The sequence below is a fragment of the Girardinichthys multiradiatus genome, chromosome 9 (assembly GCF_021462225.1).
Source record: "Girardinichthys multiradiatus isolate DD_20200921_A chromosome 9, DD_fGirMul_XY1, whole genome shotgun sequence".
NCBI classification, from domain to species: domain Eukaryota; kingdom Metazoa; phylum Chordata; class Actinopteri; order Cyprinodontiformes; family Goodeidae; genus Girardinichthys; species Girardinichthys multiradiatus.
The window spans coordinates 28,311,699-28,329,072 of NC_061802.1; the positions used below are offsets into that span (position 1 = coordinate 28,311,699).

The following is a 17,374-nucleotide window of genomic DNA, read 5'->3' on the forward strand; positions in this document are numbered from 1 at the left end:
TTGTTCTAAAAGGACTTCTTCTTTTGGACTGACATCCTCTGTTGCATGACTATTTCTTTGGCTGTATTTCCAGGCTAGTTATCTTGGTGCAGAGTAAAGGTGTGACCTATCAGACACACCTCCTTCAATGATGTTTTGCACATGTTTGCAGCTATATTTCCTTAGGATAGCATGTGTGTGTGTGCAGCAGTAAAAGGTTTTGTGCGAGTTAACAAGAGTAGAAGGTGAACGGAAAGCAGCAGTGATTTGTGTGTATATGCACTGTGTGCCAACAACAACAATGATAAATAATGTCCTAATGTCCTGGATTGACCTCAGCTGTTGCTGTAAATGTACAAGCCTTGGATTGGCTGCCACACCCCAGCGAGAGCTAAATGTGTGTGTGTTGATGAGGACAAATTCAGATCACACCCACACATAAAACCTATTGACAATGTATGTGTTTAACCATTAAATGTAATTTAATACCTTTAAAATTAAGCAAACAAATACTTGGTTTATTTTGCTTCACTTTTAATTTGATATTTTATCTCACAAGTCTAGAAACATTTGGCTGTACGTCTGTATATTTTTATCTGTGCAGCAAAGTCTTTTTGTTTTATGTCATAGGCAGTTGCTATAGAAAAGTTCCTTCCCATGCAGTATTTTATTAGGATTTTATATCAATGACCAACAGAAAGCAAAACTGAAGAAAAACAATGCATGGTTTTCATTTTTTTTATAAATAAAAACCTGAAGTGTGGTGTGCATTTTTCTTAAGCCACTCTATGTCAATAATTTGCAGAAAAACTTCTTTTGGAGTATATATTGTCCATCTTCGCACATCTAGAGACTGAACTTCTTACCCTCATTCTTCTGTGTAAAAGAGCACAAACAAACAGATTAAATGCTGGATTTTGGTCTGGGTTTTGACTTGGTCATTCTAACACAAGAATATCCTGAGCTAAACCATCCCACGGGATCCCTCACTGTATGTTTAGCATCGTTCTGCTGAAAGGGAAACCTTTGCACTAGTCTCTAGTATTTTTGCAGCTTCTAAAGGGTTTTCATTCAGATTTGCCAACTATCTAGCTTAATCCATCTTCAAGTCATCTCTGACCAGCTTCCCTGTACCTTCTCAAGACAAGTATCCCCACAGCATGATTTTGCCATCACCATGTTTCAAAATGGGGATGGTGTTATGATGTGTAGTGTTATTTTATAATACACATGTAGACCTTAAGGTTCAATTTAGATCCCATCTGACCAGAGCACCTTTATCCAGATTTTTGCTGTTTCCCCTACATGGCCTGAGGCAAAATGCAAACAGCGCTTTCTCTCATCAATGCTTTCTTTTTGCCTCTTATTCATAACTAGTTTAATGAAGCACGGCTGTGAAAGGCAGCAAAATAACGACTGTCCCTTTCATTTAAGATGATGCAACCGGTAATTGCTAATGCTTTGAAGCAAGAGAAAATGAAAAAAAAAAAAGAAAATTAAATTGATGCCTTCCCAAACATACTTCGATTTTCACTTTTTTTTGAGTGTTATTTAACTACCGAAACAAAATAACTTGATGTAAGGAGGAAAAACAAGATGACAGTCTAAAGTAACAAAGACCAACAGATATGGGGTAAAGCTTACCAAATGGAAAATATTTGAAGACCAAGAACTGAGGCAAAGCATTAAAAACGAGCATTAAAGTTTGACTTTGACATGTTTATAAAATTGTTCATTTGGTGTGAGGTGTGACCCAGATTTTTTGTTGCAGAAATAGTATTTAACAGTTTTTTTTTACTGAGTTAGTTAAGCTACTTCTTGCTTACATATGTGTTAAGTTTTTGGGACAAGTCAATTAAAAGTGCCTTTTTCACTCTTACCGTACTTGTCTCTTTCTTCCTACAGCTGTTTCTTTTTTCACCAACATTTAAGGCCGTAATGAAAGCCATGTGCGGTAAACTGCACAGCACCTTGCTGTCACCTACCAGAGATGACATTCTCCCCTCCTACCCGTTGTCCTTGTCTTGTTTACATTTAATTTCACGGTGCATTTCAAAGGCAGCCCTTTTAGAGAGGCAAAAAGCCAAGAAACAACAATACAGCCGCTCTGGCCCACAGAACGGGCCAGAAATCACACAAACAACCAAGAAAGCGTAAGCTCTCTCTCTGATTAAAAACAGGCCATTTTTATGATCAAATCCTGTTTTCTGTTGTCCTTTCTTTGTTGTTAAAAGAAATGATCCGAGCAGGGCTTGGATGGAGTCCAGACTCTCAGTTGTTCCCAGATATGTTCTCCACGACTTGCTTGTGGCCTGAGCTGCAATGTGACTGGTTCTCTGACTGACTTATGGCTGACTAGGTAATTGGTAGATTGACTGTGTTAACTAATGGCATCCTTGCCTGACTTTTGGATTACTGGGTAGTTGGCGTGTTGGATGACTGAGCGTTGGTGTATATTTGCTCTTTGTCAGCAAAACGATAGAGCAGCAAACTGTAAATAGGTTTTGTTTGCTTGGATTGTGATAAGACCCATTTTTTCTTATCCAGGCTGTTGAATAGTTTGTGAAACTGCAGGGAAAGCCAACGTACAGCATTTTGGCTTCAGAAAATGTTGGCTGATAACTTGTATTCCCATTTGTCCCTTCTGCCTTTCTTCTGTCTATCAGAGTCTAAATCAATGAACTGTTGCTTACAGGTCCTTCTCAAAAAATTAGCATATTGTGATAAAGTTCATTATTTTCTATAATGTAATGATGAAAATTTAACATTCATATATTTTAGATTCATTGCACACTAACTGAAATATTTCAGGTCTTTTATTGTCTTAATATGGATGATTTTGGCATACAGCTCATGAAAACCCAAAATTCCTATCTCACAAAATTAGCATATCATTAAAAGGATCTCTAAACGAGTTATGAACCTAATCATCTGAATCAACGAGTTAACTCTAAACACCTGCAAAAGATTCCTGAGGGCTTTAAAACTCCCAGCCTGGTTCATCACTCAAAACCCCAATCATGGGTAAGACTGCCGACCTGACTGCTGTCCAGAAGGCCACTATTGACACCCTCAAGCAAGAGGGTAAGACACAGAAAGAAATTTCTGAACGAATAGGCTGTTCCCAGAGTGCTGTATCAAGGCACCTCAGTGGGAAGTCTGTGGGAAGGAAAAAGTGCGGCAGAAAACGCTGCACAACGAGAAGAGGTGACCGGACCCTGAGAAAGATTGTGGAGAAGGGCCGATTCCAGACCTTGGGGGACCTGCGGAAGCAGTGGACTGAGTCTGGAGTAGAAACATCCAGAGCCACCGTGCACAGGCGTGTGCAGGAAATGGGCTACAGGTGCCGCATTCCCCAGGTCAAGCCACTTTTGAACCAGAAACAGCGGCAGAAGCGCCTGACCTGGGCTACAGAGAAGCAACACTGGACTGTTGCTCAGTGGTCCAAAGTACTTTTTTCAGATGAAAGCAAATTCTGCATGTCATTCGGAAATCAAGGTGCCAGAGTCTGGAGGAAGACTGTGGAGAAGGAAATGCCAAAATGCCAGAAGTCCAGTGTCAAGTACCCACAGTCAGTGATGGTCTGGGGTGCTGTGTCAGCTGCTGGTGTTGGTCCACTGTGTTTTATCAAGGGCAGGGTCAATGCAGCTAGCTATCAGGAGATTTTGGAGCACTTCTTGCTTCCATCTGCTGAAAAGCTTTATGGAGATGAAGATTTCATTTTTCAGCACGACCTGGTACCTGCTCCCAGTGCCAAAACCACTGGTAAATGGTTTACTGACCATGGTATCACTGTGCTCAATTGGCCTACCAACTCTCCTGACCTGAACCCCATAGAGAATCTGTGGGATATTGTGAAGAGAACGTTGAGAGACTCAAGACCCAACACTCTGGATGAGCTAAAGGCCGCTATCGAAGCATCCTGGGCCTCCATAAGACCTCAGCAGTGCCACAGGCTGATTGCCTCCATGCCAAGCCGCATTGAAGCAGTCATTTCTGCAAAAGGATTCCCGACCAAGTATTGAGTGCATAACTGTACATGATTATTTGAAGGTTGACGTTTTTTGTATTAAAAACACTTTTCTTTTTTTGGTCGGATGAAATATGCTAATTTTGTGAGATAGGAATTTTGGGTTTTCATGAGCTGTATGCCAAAATCATCCGTATTAAGACAATAAAAGACCTGAAATATTTCAGTTAGTGTGCAATGAATCTAAAATATATGAATGTTAAATTTTCATCATGACATTATGGAAAATAATGAACTTTATCACAATATGCTAATATTTTGAGAAGGACCTGTATGTTCGTTACTGCACACTTCAACACACACACACACACACACACACACACACACACACATGTGCTCAAGGGCCACTGACACTCTTCTTCACTTGGCATTTTTTTACATCTTTTTTTCCTAAATATTTTACCATGCAATTATTATTTAATACGTTGAATCCAAATGTGTCCTGGCTTGTTTCAGAGAGATGCAAAGAGAGCAAAAGGGAAAAAGAGAATGTAGTGTGAAAGAAAAAAAAAAACAAGGTATAGCTGCAACAGAGAGGGCAGGAGACAGGGAAATAAATTTTTGTGGTTGTTTTGCCTGAGTGAATACATCCATGCACAGACATGTCATCTTATACCATGTGAATGCTAATGTGTTGGTAGAAAGCATGCCAGATTGGGCTAAGAGATTGACAGAGATGACGAACCGACAGATAGAATCATGTATTTTCCAATAACTCCCAGATGTGCATCTGTTTCACAGTTGCAGCCTCATTTCTGAAGCCATCGTCAGTCGTGGAAAAACTGGCGCCTGCTAAAGAAGAAGAGCTTCTTGAATGCAAGACACAAGTACAGATAGAAACAAAAGCCTAAATCAAAGACTGCTTCCACACTGGAATAAAGTAGGATAATCATTTTTAACTTCAGAGAGTTTTTACAGTTTTTAAAATTATTTATTTTTGTGATGATCTTTAAGGTCTTTAGGTCAGAAGTCCATCTTGCCATCACCCTAATCTTTAATATTAATATTAATTCCAGTAAGAACAAATTCAACTATAAAATTAAAAGATTACTTTAAACCTAAATCTAACAAGATGTATGAATCATTTTGTGCTCAGCTGTATATGTTGCAGACTTTGTAAGAGAAGGGCCTGATCTCCACAATCAAATGCTTTAGATCTGTGCTCATCAGTAACCTGTTGTTGTCTTCCTCCCCCACATCTTGCTCATAAATGCTGTTTTACTTGACTTCCATTATCTAGCTCTATTTAATCATGCTCTCATTCGTTCATAATATCTGATGAATGGGCCTTGCCAGCATGCATTCACATGCACTTGGAAATCTGACATTTACACACTTTACAGGTCTAGCCAGCAAAAAAAGCTAGTAAATGTAAAAAATCCTAAATTTAATGAACCTACAGCATCGCTTTTTCACAGAATATACTAAGTTGTAATGCAAATTGTAATCATGAATATTTTCATGTTTAATTTTAGGACACATTCCACTTTGTAACTTCAACTAAATAAAGTTACTTTTATTTTGTAATTGAATTATGTGACGCTGTTGGATGTAACTAGTTACTGGCAATTCTGGTGTTCACTCATGGATATACACATTCACACATACATGTACTTTCAACAGCCCTTTTATTAGATACATCTGTTTCTATTGGTTGGTAACACAAACAGTGAAGCAACCAAAAACATGGCAGCAACTCATTTTGTTTATGCATTTGGACAGAGTGAAGACAACTTCCTGAATTTAAAACCATTCATCAGAATGGGAAAGAAAGCTGATTTTAAGTGACTTTGAATGTGGGATAGTTACTGGTGCCAGACAGGCTATATTTCAGAAACTGCTAATCTGCTGAGATTTTCACACACAACCATCTCTTGGCTTTACTTAGAATAGCTTAAAAAAAAAAAAAAGAAAAATATACAGTTAGCGCTAGCTCTGTGGAAAAATCCTTGGTGATGTCTGAGAAAAATGGGCAGTCCAGTTTACGAGTATAAAAAGCCAACAGAAGCTCAGTTAACCAAACATTACAACCAATGTATACTAAATATGATCACAGAATTCACAACATATCAAACCTTGATACAGATAGACTATAAAAGCAGGGGGCCTTACCAGACCAAAAACCTGAGACCACTGGCTTTATCTGGGAAACATGGAATGTGGGATGGATACGAAGACTTGCAGGAAGGTGAAGACGAACAGCAGACGGACTAATCACCGTCTCAATCTTATAGGGACCAATGAAACGAGCCGAAAGCTTCCTAGACATGGATTTAAGGGGCACATCACGTACCAAACCTTTTGTCCAGGTCGATACGTCGGTGCAGGTCTGCGTTTGCGGTCAGCAAAACGCTTGTTTTGATCTGCAGTGCGATTGAGGCTCTGGACAGTTGAGTTCCAAATGGTCTTAGGGCGGCAGACATGTTGGTGGACGGATGACACAGTGATTTCTCTTTCATCAGCAGCAAACAAGGGTGGCTGATAGCCCAGTGAGGCCTCAAAAGACAAACGTCCAGTGGCAGAGGAGATGTGAGAATTTAAAGCATACTCTACCCAAGGTAGATATGCGCACCAGTCAGGAGGGTTAGTGGACGTGAGACATTGTAGGGTTGATTCTAGCTGCTGATTTAATCTTTCGGTCTGACCATTAGAAGTTAATGAAATCTTGGCTCCGAGAGCTAAACAAAACTGTTTCCAAACCTGCGAAATGAATTGTGGACTTCGGTCAGACAAAATGTCCTGTGGAATTCCATGGAGACGGAAAACGTGTTTATTGAGGAGTTTGGAGGTTTGAAGGGCTGAAGGAAGTTTTCTGAGAGGGATGAGATGGCAGGCTTTAGAAAAACAGTCTACAATAGTGAGAATAGTTGTCATACCAGAAGAGAGGCGAAGACCAGCAACAAAATCCAAAGCTATGTGAGACCAGGGATGACTTGGGATTCTTAGAGGTTGGAGAAGACCTGCAGGGGGCTGGTTACAAGACTTATTCCTAGCACAAGTAGCACAAGACTGAACAAATTCTTTCACATCTTTATGTAATGTTGGCCACCAAAACTGCAAGAGAACTTCTCCTTGAGGGTACAAAAACGCCGCTTCGGCTTCGGATGACCAGGAAAAGGAGATCTTAGAAGAAGTTAGAGCTGTTAGAGGTGCAGCAATGAGATTATAGTCCTCGATGAAACGTCTGTAAAAATTGGTGAATCCCAAAAAACGCTGCAAAGATTTGCGTGAGTCCGGCACTGGCCATTCTAGTACAGCTCTTATTTTCTCTGGATAAGAACGTACCTGTCCGCCCTCAAGGATGTAGCCCAGGAAGGTGACTGATGACTGGTGAAACTCACACTTCTCGGCTTCTCCAGGAGACGTTGAAGAACTTGGCGAACGTGTTTGCGATGCGCCTGCATATTCTTAGAGTAAATCAGAATATAATCTAAATATACGAAGACGGAAATGTTCAAAAAATCCCTGAGAACGTCGTTGACCAAAGCTTGAAAAACCGCAGGAGCATTACACAGTCTAAAAGGCATGACCAAATACTCGAAATGACCCAATGGCGTTTTAAAAGCCATCTTCCACTCATCACCCTGGCGGATCCTGACCAAGTGGTAAGCGTTACGAAGATCTAATTTAGAAAAAACCGTGGCACCATAAACGGGTTCAAAAGCAGATGTGATGAGGGGAAGTGGGTACTTATTCTTAATGGTGATCTGATTTAAACCCCTATCGTCTATACAGGGACGCAATGAACCATCCTTCTTCCCTACAAAAAAGAAACCTGCCCTTAGTGGTGATGAGGAAGGACGAATAATTCCTGCTGTTAAGGAATCATTGATATAGTCTTCCATAGATTTCTGCTCAGGACGTGAAATGTTGTAGAGTCTGCTAGAGGGCAAAGGTGCGCCGGGGAGAAGGTTAATTGCACAATCATAGGGTCTGTGAGGAGGTAATGATAGAGCCTTATTCTTGCTAAACACTCCCTTCAGGTCATGGTATTCTTGAGGTACATGAGTCAAATCAATTCCTTCGTCCTCACTGCTAGCCTGTGGGTGTAGATTTGGTGTGAACGCTGATCTTAGACAAGATGAATGGCAGTTAGCGGACCAGGACTCTATAAAACACCTTGACCAGTCTAGATGTGGATTATGTTGTAACCAGGGGAATCCTAAAACCAGAGAACCTTGAGATACTGGAAATACAAAAAATGATGTTTTTTCCCTATGATTGCCAGATAACAGTAGTTCCACTGGCTTGGTTCATTGTGTTATCTGTTGTAGTCTCTTCCCGTCTAAAGCTAACACTGAACGTGGTGATTCAAGGGATTCCACTTCTATTCCTGCCTGGTTTACCAAATCCAGATCTATGAGATTCTGTTTGCAGCTGGAGTCTATAAGTGCAGATACAGTCAATGTACGCTGATTCACTAAAAGAGTCGCAGGTAAGCTGAATCTGTGGGCTTTACTATTCTGAGCTTGGTCCACCAACCCCCCCCTTCAAAGCGGGTGGACCCTGTCTTTTAACAGCCCAGGGCAGGCAGGACAGGTTGCTACGAAATGATCTGCGGAACCACAGTAAAAACACTGCCTAGAAACTCTTCGTCTTTGTCTTTCTTCAAAAGATAAGCGGGTTCCTCCTAACAGCATGGGCTCAGGTTCGGTAGTTGATTGTTGTCATGAGGCCTTGATAGCAGATGGAGAAATACTCCTTAACTGGGGGTGAAAATATGACCTTTCTGCTTGCACTTTTTTTCTCTCTCTTATTCTGTTATCTATCCTGGTTGCTAATGAAATAACCTCATCTAAAGTAGGAGGCTCCTCTACCATAGTTAATTCATCCTTTAGAGGTTCGTCTAAGGCGTGCAAAAAGGTAGTTTTTAGAGCCTCATTATTCCAGCCAGATGTAGCTGCCAATGTACGGAATTCAATAGAAAACTCAGTAATGAGTCTGTGACGTTATTTTAAGGCCCTTAAACGTCGGCCAACACTGGATTTGTCTAATACAGTGAAAAAGTTTTTCTAAATTCTTTAACGAAGTCATCAAAAGTACAACCAAACTCCCTGCAATCAGGGAAATGGGCTTCAGCCCACTTCAAAGCTTTGCCGGTCAGTAATCCAATTATATATGATATCTTTACATTATCATGAGGCGAGAGTGTTCTGTCATTATGTTCGAAATAGCTTGGACACACATACAGAGAACACTCAGGATGAGGAAGTAAAATAAAGATTGTTTATTGAAGATATAGTCAGGAACGGAACAGACGAAATATCTCACTGTAAGGAGAGAAGTGAAGAGAATGGATGAGTACGGGTAACGGAGGGAAAACGAAACTAAGAGCAAATAGTTATCTTGATACTGAGATCGGCTTACTGAGTTATGATGGTCAGGTCGCCAGGGGGAATGAGATGCAGGATCCAGGTCTTTAGCAGGTATATCTGTAGAGAGTTCATTTGGTGCTGTTCTGTGGAGCTCAGGTTACAGTAAACAAGTTCGATGTGCGTTGGCTTACGTTGGGGTTGTGGACAGGGTACGCTTGTGGCTTGGCTCAGGAGACGAAGAGGACAGCGAATCCAATCGAAGATAGATCACAGGATAGGAATCCTCAGAACGAAGACAGGCTTGATCATCCACAGTAACTTTCAAAAACGTAGTCCAGAAAACTCAGTGACATAGATCCAAAGCTTAGGCTTTCAAAATCTGCAGAGCAGCAAAAACAAAGTTAAACGAGGTTGAAGTACGAAGCACGAAGCATAACTTGGAGTGTGGCTAGGGTTTGTACCACTGTGGCAAAACACTCTCACATTGAAGTGCTGGCAGCTTCCTGCTTAAGTACTCCTCCTGGCAATCAGTGGAATAAGTCGCACCTGTCACCCAGCACACTTGAGAGCTCCAGCACCACCTGAGAATGAACACATGTAGCAAGCACAAAAACACAAACACAAACTCAGATCCTGACACAGATAGGAAAAGGTTGTCAGATAAGTGATGATTTCAGCTGTGAGGTCAGAATTTGTTGTAAAAAAGATTAAAGCATGTATCCATTCTGCTGTGCATTAACGGTTCAGGCTGGCGGTGGCGGTGTAATGGTGTGGGGTATATTTTCAATGAACAGTACTAATTCAGCATTGTTTAAATGCCACAGCCTTTCTGAGTACTGTTACTGACCATGTCCATCCCTTTATGACCCCTTTTAGAAGTTCAGATGATCACAAACTGGTTTAGTGAACATAATAATGAGTTCACTGCACTTCAGTGGCCATCACAGTCACCGGAGGATTCTCATCATGGATGTGCAGGGCCACAAATTTGCATAACTGTGTGATGCTGTTGTGTCAATATGGACCAAAATCTGAGAAAAGTTTCTGACATCTTGCTGAATTTTTCTAAGGTAGTTCTGAGGGTAACAGAGATTCCAAACAAAGTAGCTAATGTGTGTACATACAACCTATGAAACATTAGGCAGAATAATTGTCTTTTTTGGACCTTAGTCAGTTAGGGCTGCAGTGAGGATGTCATATCTGCCACAATACAGGAGAGATGAAACACATTTATGATTCAACAACAAATGTTTGTTGTGGTGTACATATGGCTTTACTTGCTAATGCCTTAATCTTTGTAAACATACCTTCATATCTATGCACACATAGCTCTTGTATCAAGCTTATACTTGAATAGGTGCCCTTAATTATAAAAATAGCCTAATTTGACACCAACTCTCGATATAAGACTTTCTATCCTGGAAGACGGAGCTCAGAATGAGCAGGAAATATATTTCTTTCTTCCTGAGAACTGTCCAAGTTTTTTTTCTTGGATTTTTCATTTCCTTTTTGCACTCCCACAGCCTTATTGCTCCAGGGTCGATTAAACTTATTCAGAAAGGTGCAACTGAAAAATTTATTTGTCAAATTATTTTGTCCAGCAGATGAAAGGAATTAAAATCTTTCGACAGCTTGCACTGTGTATGGCGTGTTGACACCAATGGTTGCAAATCACAAATCTCTTGTATAATCCTGATCTGTGACTATAGGCTTTGTTATATGACTTAGTGCTGATGATGTAACCCACCAGCAATACTCTATATTCATGTGCATTCGCGTGGCTGGCGTTGGTAGGTGCGTGGCGGCAGATGGTTGGAACGGTATTACCACAGGCCGATGGACAGTGCACAGGGCGAGCTGGCTGTGTTGACTACAGCAAAGACACTCTCTGTCTGTTTCTCTCCTGCGCTCTCCATCCCCTCACCCTCTTCCTTCTGTGTCAGCCGAATGAATGGCTGGCTATCTTTCTTAGTCAGCAGCCAAACTACTCTTTCATCATCTGTCCTTCTGCTTGTGCATTCATTCCTCTGAAAGAATGTCAGACTGGTCCATCACTCCCTACATCCATCCCTTCATCTGACAGATGGGTATCTATCTCTTCTCTGACTTTTCCTCCCTTTCAATCCATCCCTGTACCCCCACCCCTCTGAGGTTTGTGTGTTTTTTGTGCGCTTAAAGAGTGAATGTGCATGTGCAGTGGTGCATGTTTGTTTGTTTTCCAATGTTCTTATGGCTGCATGTGTGTGTTTATATGTGCCAGATCAGTATCTATCCCCTCATCCCTCCCTCCTCCTCTTCCCGACTGAGTGTGTATATGTGTGTGTGTGTGTGGTGTGAATCAAGGTCAGTGGGGATCTGCTGGCAGACGCCAACCCTACACCCAACCCCAACCCACCCTGCCCCACCTTCACACACATAAACACACACACACACAGACAGAGGGTTTGTGTGCATTGTGTCCATCCAGCCATCTATATATCCCCGCTTTGCCTGCCTCAGCTCAGTTTAGCTCGGCTCTGCGGATTAATTACTGAGGAACCCGCCGCGTCTCTGACCTCCGCCATCAGACTAATTGAAATCTAATTGAATTGTGCTTGTTTCAACTAATGAAGCCCCACCACTGAAAGCGCCAATCTTTTAGCCTTAGCTGTAAACCGATAACCACCCAGATGCGGCATACTGACGGCATTGTCCGGCTCAGTTTGGGCAAATTATGAAATCATGGTGTATGTTACGTGTCTTGATTCGGATTTATCTGTGAAGTAAATGAGACATCATTAAGTTTTAATTTCTTGAGTTTTCTAAGGTTATTGGATAAGTTTGTAAGTTAAGGGAAAATAACAGTGTTTCAAGTCTGTAGATTACATGGGCAAAATTGTGTAATTTATGACCAGCTCCGATGCTCTTCTGCCAAATGCTTTCCTGTCAAAATGCTGCATTGTGAAAGCATCTTTGCTTGTCTCATATGGCATTATGCTATCTGTGGGGGTAGTTTGAAATTTAGTCCACCAGATGACTCACTTAAGCCTGTTTTTCTTTGGACAACCCTCAAGCCCCCCTCAGTGCTAAAGGTATTTATTAGCACCTCTTTTATTTTTATTTATTTGTACTTATTCATCCTCTATCTGTCTAAAGCAAAACAAAAACTTGAAAATAATTTAACATGTGTTTGGGATGTTTCTTGTATCGATTAACAGGTGGGAAATTATTTTTCCAAAGGGCCTCATGAATATCTACAATTATTTTTGAGGGCTGGATCATTAGCTGAACTAAGCTTTTTGGGATAAACCAACACTGGTGCACAGAGGAGGGTGCTAATAAATCTCCCAAAACAGAGAAGTAAAAAAAACAAAAACACAAAAAAACATTTGTTGAAAATAATAGCTGTGTATGGTTCCTTACTGCCTGAGACTTGTATGAAAATTTTAATATTTCTGTTTTTGTTCTCAATAAATACTTGGCTAAATATTGATATTTCATTAGAAAAAAATAATATCTATATCTATATATAGATATATATAAATTTAGGTGTTTGGTATGAAAAGGAACAAAACTGGGCACAAATTGGCATAGCTCGGACCACTAGGTGGCTGCAAACTGCTTCTAATATAATCATTCCTATGCCTAGAATATTGATCAACAGGAATTATTGGTATACATAAGCCACATCGACTATCAGGTGGTTTGATTCGAATTCAGGACAAAATTTGTGCCAAAGGTTAGCACCTTATGCATTCTTTTAAATCGAATTTCCTATTAATTAATGTGGGTCAGTAAAAGACCAATCTGTAAGATGTATTATATAATTCAATTCAGTTCAGTTTTATTTATATAGTGCCAATTCAAAACATGTCATCTCAAGGCACTTTACAAACTCAATTCAATTGAATCATACAGATTTCAAGTCGAATTATGAAGAGAAGCAATATAAGACAATTGAATTTACATTTTGAGCTCGATAAAATTATGTATACTTAGCGAGTTGTGCACTATACTGAGGAAATGATGTGAAAAACGACCAGCTTTCATCCATTTGTAAATCCCATTCAATGAATAATAGGGCTGCAAATTTTAAACATATATGGTCGCTGTGGTTTTACAATGAATATGGCAATGGACAGTTCTAAATAAAATATTTCTTGGCTCCTATACTGTAAGTGTCCTGAATTCAATGGTTTAGAAGCCAATGATGTATTTAGCCCATTGGAAGCATACTCACACCTGACACAGATGATCGGGACCAAGATGCCAAGGGTCACATAGGGAAACATCATAGGGAGGGAAGGGAGGAAAATGTGAATTAATTGCAATAATACAGACATTGCAATATTCAATAATAACATATCAAATGCATGATTTTCCATTTAGTTGTGGGCTGGTAACAGAGTACAACAAGTCTTTAAAATATTAGTAAATTTTGTTTCTCAACATTCCTGAAATTTAAAATCAGCGTAATAAAATATCAGATAATTTGCTGGACTGCAAAAGGTTACAGTACCCTTCCCTTTCTTACAAGAAACACAAAAATAGTGTGAAACTATGTTCTCTTGCTGGAATGGGTCTCTATTAGCACCTATCCCCCAATCTCAACATATCACACGGAGGCGCCCTTGCTGGTGTATAAAGAATGCAGTGTATTGATGCTCAATGCCAAGCAGCTAAAACCCCCATTTTTTGTTGATGTGCCATATGTGGTTGCATTCTAACTAGCAATAAAAAGAAAGCTAGGTTAGTTTTTTAACTTTCAAGTGATATTTATTAGAAAATGCTGCCTACGTTGCTTGTATTCCCGCTGCTGTAGTTTGCAGTGTTGGTCATTAGAACTGTCCAACCACTTAAGAGTTTAAAAGACATGCATAAACACATTAAACAAGCTTTAAAATGGTTACGACAGGGATGCAGACTGAATGCATGAAATTTGTAGACATCATGAAAGGCAATATTATAAATCTCAGGGGGAAGTGAAATTAACCAATCTGAAAGGGAAGGAAGAGAAAATAAACGACACAGAAACACCTCCTATGAAAACTACGTATTCTGCATACTTCAGCTCTATCTACAAAGAAAACAACTGCAGCATCAAAAGCAACATTGCTTGTGTTTCTCCAACATCATGGAGACTATAGAGGAGGTGGGATGCTATCAGCAGTGCTTTAGACAGACATGGATGGCAGGTGGTGGTAGACCTCCTGGGAGTTGCTTGTTTTGTTGGGTCTTCTTTAGCTTTTAGCAGGTGAGAGATGGTGCGGTGATTGTCTTGAGTCATTCATTTGATGTTTTTTTCCCTTCTCAGCTCCTGGTTGGCTTGAATACATTAGCGGCATGACAGAGTAGAGGGGATGCTAATGTTGAAGTGAAGGTGAAGAGGAGGAGAGGAAGAAAGGATAGAGGGAGTGGAGGGAAGGAGTCAGTCATTAGGGGAGGATGAGAGAGAGGCAGAGGACAAGGCTTTATGATGTGTGGGAAGAGGAAGTGACCTTCCCTCTCACTTTCATCTTGGCTCTTTTCTCTTCTTGCCACACAAGTGCACAAGCACACACTCAGCTTTACTCACCAACAGAACGTGAAGTGTGTGTTGCATTTTTTTTTACAAACACATACACATACACTCTCCGTATGTTTTTTATCCATTCTTTCTTTTTGTCTTTCACCTGTGCAGGTCCCCTTGCAGCCTGGCCAGTCTTTCAAGTTCACAGTCCTGGAAACTCTGGACAGAATCAAGGAGGAATTCCAGTTCCTCCAGGCTCAATATCACAGGTAAACAATGGCGAACATGCATACACATACTCAAATGGGTTTCTGGTCTTTAGCTAAGATAAACTTAGAATGAACCTGGCAAAATTATGTATTTATCAATGTACTTTACTGTTTTTAAGCTATACTCTGACATATCTGCACTGCAAAGTAGCAGCTTTTTAATCTCATTGTACATTTGTATAACGATAGTAAAGGTATTCTATTGAAATCAGCATATTGTAATTAAAGATTAACAAATAAAGATAAGAGCATGCCAGGAGTGTCCCCTTTATTAAGTGTGAACATAATTATCTAAAATTCATGCACACCTGTCTTCTTTGCATTTTTACTGCAAAAATATATCCTGCAAACTTTTAATAAAATTGGGTTTTTGATAGGTTGTCTGCACCTAACCAAATAGAACAGACCAATAAAAGCACAGTGAGTCCTTTGGGAGAGAGGATAGTCTCCATAGCTTCTATCATACAGGAATTTGTAGGAATGGAGATGCAAAAAGTACTCTGAGACATTTTAAACTAGACAATGCCTTTTTGTTTTAGGCATTATTCACAGTACACTGGAATGTTAAGCAAACAACTTTAAATAACTTTCCATTGCGTTTGCTACTATCTTTTGTCACAGCATAGAAATGTAAGCTGAATTACAATCAGTTTTTAAACACTCAAAACCGATTCATGTCTTGAAAACTGGTTGGACTTAATGAGCTTTGTGACACACAGAAAAAAAGAGAAGAACCGTTTTTTTGACTTTAATTTATTATTGACTTGCAGTGATTTTGAAACATTTGAAAGTAATACAGGCAATTATTCTGCAGCCACTGCTTTTGGGTTGATTACATAGCAGTGTACATATAATACAGAATTACACAACTTCTTTATCCAGAAGTCATTATTTGCTAACCTTAAGGAAACTTTAAATGGGAGAAACTCCTTCTGTGGAGTTTATTACAGGATAGAGAGAAACCGTGTAACTTGGATGTGTTGGTGTTTGTGCAGCCTGAAGCTGGAATGTGAGAAGCTGGCCAGTGAGAAGACGGAAATGCAGAGGCACTACATCATGGTGAGTCCTGCCTCATTTTTGGTGGACTTGTATAGGATTTGTTCGTTTGAAAATAATCTGAATTCCTCTGACAAAATTACAGACTAAACTTTTGTTAACTAACAGGGCTGATGATTTGGTTTTACTTTTCTTTGTTTGAAGCAGAAGCTGATTTGAATGACCACCTTAACTTCATTACACCTGCTTAAATAGCATTATCAATCCATGTAGCTTATAGTAAAGGCAATGCAGAGAGAGAGAGAGAGAGGGAGGTTGAAAAATGATACATTACAATGATAAGATATTTCATGTTTAAACTGATAAATTTATTGTTTTTTGTGTTGCATATATTCACTCATTTTCAATTTGATGCTTGCAACACATTCCAAAACAGCGGGTACAGGGGCATGTTCACCACAGTGTTGCATCACCTTATCTTTTAACAACACTCAGTATGGGTTTGGAAGGTGAGGGCACTAATTGTTGAAGCTAACTAGGTGGAAGTCTTTTCCCATTCTTGCTTGATAAACAGCTTCAGTTGCTCAGCAGTCCGGGGTCTCCGTTGTTGTATTTTGCGCTTCATAATGCGCCACACATTTTCAATGGGAGACAGGTCTGGACTGCAGGCAGGCCAGTCTAGTAGCTGCACTCTTTTACTACGAAGCCACGCTGTTGTAACACGTGCAGAATGTGGCTTGGCATTGTCTTGCTAAAATAAGCAGCAGTTCCTGGGTGTTGTTGATATATGGCTTTCGCTTTGCATGGCAGAGTTTTAACTTGCACTTGTAGATGGAGCGACGAACTGTGTTAACTGACAATGGTTTTCTGAAGTGTTCCTGAGCCCATGTGGCAACATCAGTTACAGAATGATGTCGGTTTTTAATGTAGTGCCTCAGGAGGGAGCGAAGGTCACAGGCATTCAGTGTTGGTTTTTGGCCTTCCCGCTTACACGCAGAGATTTCTCTAGATAGTCTGAATCTGTTGATAATATTATAGACTGTAGATGATGAAATCTCTAAATTGCTTGCAATTGTACGTTGAGAATCATTGTTCTTAAACTGTTGGACTATTTAATTAGGCAAATTTTCACAAAGTGATTAACCTTTCCCCATTCTTGCTTGAGAACAACTGACCCTTTTGGGGGTGTTCCTTTTACACCCAATCATGACACTCACCTGTTTCCAATTCACCAGTGGAATGTTCCAAACAGGTGTTTTTTGAGCATTCCTCAACCTTTCCAGTCTTCTGTTGCCCC

At 40.1% G+C, this 17,374-nt stretch overlaps 1 protein-coding gene across 4 annotated transcripts in view; it reads left to right on the forward strand.

The window, feature by feature from the left end:
• Nucleotides 1-17,374, forward strand: part of tle2b (TLE family member 2, transcriptional corepressor b) — a 129,244-nt gene that overhangs the window by 6,275 nt on the left and 105,595 nt on the right. For 3 of the 4 annotated variants that reach the window (XM_047374017.1, XM_047374019.1, XM_047374018.1), the window contains exons 2-3: nucleotides 14,984-15,081; nucleotides 16,077-16,140. In XM_047374017.1, the coding sequence (XP_047229973.1) occupies nucleotides 14,984-15,081; nucleotides 16,077-16,140 (162 nt within the window). Of the gene's footprint in view, nucleotides 1-14,869; nucleotides 14,893-14,983; nucleotides 15,082-16,076; nucleotides 16,141-17,374 lie in introns of those variants that run through there. The other variant, XM_047374020.1, reaches the window with a different exon arrangement.